The 2,747-nt window shown below is 46.6% G+C and overlaps 1 protein-coding gene across 1 annotated transcript; it reads right to left on the minus strand.

Moving 5' to 3' along the window:
• Positions 1-280: 280 nt before the first annotated feature.
• LOC147891342 (uncharacterized) lies at positions 281-2,176 on the minus strand. Its single transcript, XM_087389536.1, has one exon. The coding sequence runs from the start codon at positions 2,122-2,124 to the stop codon at positions 475-477; it is 1,650 nt and encodes a 549-aa protein (XP_087245662.1). The 5' UTR covers positions 2,125-2,176; the 3' UTR covers positions 281-474.
• Between the last annotated feature and the right edge of the window lie 571 nt (positions 2,177-2,747).

Below are 2,747 nucleotides of genomic sequence, written 5' to 3' on the forward strand. Positions count from 1 at the left end.
TAACAGACCTGAGTAATTAAACAAGCCACGAGCTGCCACTTGCTCAAAACTTTTCCAGCAATTTTTAGATTTATGTGTCTAGACTTCGACAGAACTATGCTTAAAATGAGGGCAGAGACAAAAGGATTACTTATCAGAACGCCCTAGATATCAAACAAATTTTCACTACAATCCATAAAATTCCTCGCGAGAAACCACATCGTAAGAACTAGCAGTCTGAAACTAAAACCATGTACGACACTGAATCTTGCTTGTGCAGATTGCAACTACTGGGGTCAGATACTGAAGGAGAAAAAATATCCCTACGTCAACGGTCTCAAAGTTATTGTTTGGCAAGATGGCAAAGGAGCGTGTCAAAAAAGCATTGCCAAGCTGCTCATTGCCTTGGATGTATGCTCCCAGGCTCAGATCAGGCTAGTTAATTTATATTGTGTGCAACAAACTGAGCAAATAACGTGGTAGACAAGTTATCATTCATGATCCACAAAATTCCCCCTCCGAGACGGGGAACAATTTTGAAAACTGTTTCTTTGGCCATATTACTACGGAAGAGAACGCGGGTTCCTCTTTAAGCAAGCCTCTCTCTTTCATTTGCTTTATGAAACTGAATCGAGGTATTATCCTCTTTTCCAGACTGTAGCACAGATAAGCAGGGCATGTCCGCAGTACATGGAGGTCATATTTCAAAACCTGGACAAGATAATTTAATTTCTTCTTGAGACCTTCCTCTCGAAGGGTTAGAGTAGTGGGCTGTTTTTGAATCATCATCAGAGCTTCCGTGTGTGAAATCCCTTGACTTTTAAGGAATTCAAATCTAGTAAGACAGGTTTCAGAACTGGTCCTACTCCAAGCAGCAAAGGCCCGAAGGCCAGATTTGGAATGCAGCTCCAACTCGAAGTAGCGCAGCAGTTGGATTAGGTGGGCGAGGCCCCGGTTCTTGGAAAATTCCAATAACCTAGGAGATGCTCGTAAGAGGTAACAAATCTCGTTCATGTTCATTCCTTGGTTCTCCAACATTTTGACCTTAGGCTCCAGATTTCTTCGAACGCTGAATAAGAACAACCTGGGATGTAGGGTCAGCAGCTTGCAAATACTTTCCATGTCCATGCCAATGCTCTTAAAGAAGGCTACATGCTGTTTGAGAGCTTCCTCTCGAAGGTTTAGAACAGTGGGCTGCTTTTGAATAATCCCCAGAGCTTCGGCGTGTGAAATCCCTAGACTTTTAACGAATTCAAACCTAGCATGACACATTTCGGACCGGTTCCTACTCCAAGCAGCAAAGGCCTGAATGCCAGATTTGGAATGGAGGTCCAACCCGAAGTAGCGCAGCAGCTGAAGTACGTTGGTCAAGCCCTTCTTCTCGGACAAATCCAAGAACCTAGGAGCCACTCGTAAGAGGTAACAAATGTCCTTCGCTTTGACTCCTTGGCTCTGCAATATTTGGAACATAGGCTCGAGATTTCTTCGAATGTTGAAAGACACGAACCCGGGATATACGCTCAGCAACTTGCAAATACTTTCCTTCTCCATGCCCATGCTTTGAAGGAAGGCTACATGCTGCTGCAGATTGAGCAAAGATACGCTCATAACGGAGGCACGACGCGAACCCAAGAGGGCCTTCACGAAAGCCCATTGGCGGAATCCCAGCTGTTCTAGAAATTCGAGCTTTCTTTGGACATGGTTGACACTGTGAGAGAGAATCGAAGGGCAGCGAATAAGGAGGGTTCCGGCGGTCTTACCAGTGATGCCACGAGTGTTGAGAAGGGCAAGGATGGAGGAGAGTTTGAGGGGAGAAGTGAGCAAGAAGGGATTATTGGTGGTGAGGAGGGTGCGGATTTGGGGAGGGGTGAAGCCATGGAGGGCGGCGAGCTGGACGTTGGGGAGGGAGGGCAGCACCTTGACATGGGTCGTTTGCGACACAGAACCTTGAGATGAACAAGAAGCACAAGAAGAAGAAGAAGATGATGATGATGAAACAGAAGAGGAGGAGGAGGAGAGTGGGCGGGCATGCAGTGTATAATGGAGGTTGGCGTTTCTAAGGGGTTTCCTTTGGCTCAAAGAGGAGGAGGAGGAGGAGGAGGAGCAGGAGGAGATGAGCAAATAGAGTCGGCTTCCCCTCTTCATCTTCCTCTCCCCCTCATCTTCTCATCTCAACACATCAACGAATCATTTAGTTTCTAACCTTCATATATATGACGAGAGTAGGCTTGCTATCTAATTTCTAACCTACATATATATATTAAGAGAGTGGCTTAGATGAGGTTTCTTAGCCAAGAGGAGGAGGAGGAGGAGGAGGAGGAGGAGATGAGCTCTTAGAGGCGGTTCCCGTGTGCCTCCTTTTGTGTACATTTCCCACTTTTGCAGTGCCAAACCTTGGCAAATGCTGGCTCCAATAGAGACGGAATTTGGGGCTCTCTACTCGAGCAAGCCACCCAAGGTGCGGACAATTGTGAAAACACTTCAAGTAGCAACCATTTCATCCACTGCGTGCATTTTCGTTTGGTGGACGTTTAAGAATGCTCAAGCCGCCCGTGGTTGTTTTTGTGCATTGTCCGATGGACGAATGTGAATCCAGCCTTAGAGCATGGTCACCCTCGAGCTTTGCTTACACTGAGCACACTCATCTTACACTGCTTTTAGAGCCCCTCCTCAAGCACAAAAGCTATCCTTCGCCTCTCAATTCCATTAGAGGAAACCATAAGGAGGGAGAAGTAGCAAGGGACACATGAGGCTCGCCAATGAGGTTT

Source organism: Dipteris shenzhenensis, chromosome 18 (genome assembly GCF_047967505.1).
Source record: "Dipteris shenzhenensis isolate YYH24624 ecotype China chromosome 18, Dip_SZ_1.0, whole genome shotgun sequence".
NCBI classification, from domain to species: domain Eukaryota; kingdom Viridiplantae; phylum Streptophyta; class Polypodiopsida; order Gleicheniales; family Dipteridaceae; genus Dipteris; species Dipteris shenzhenensis.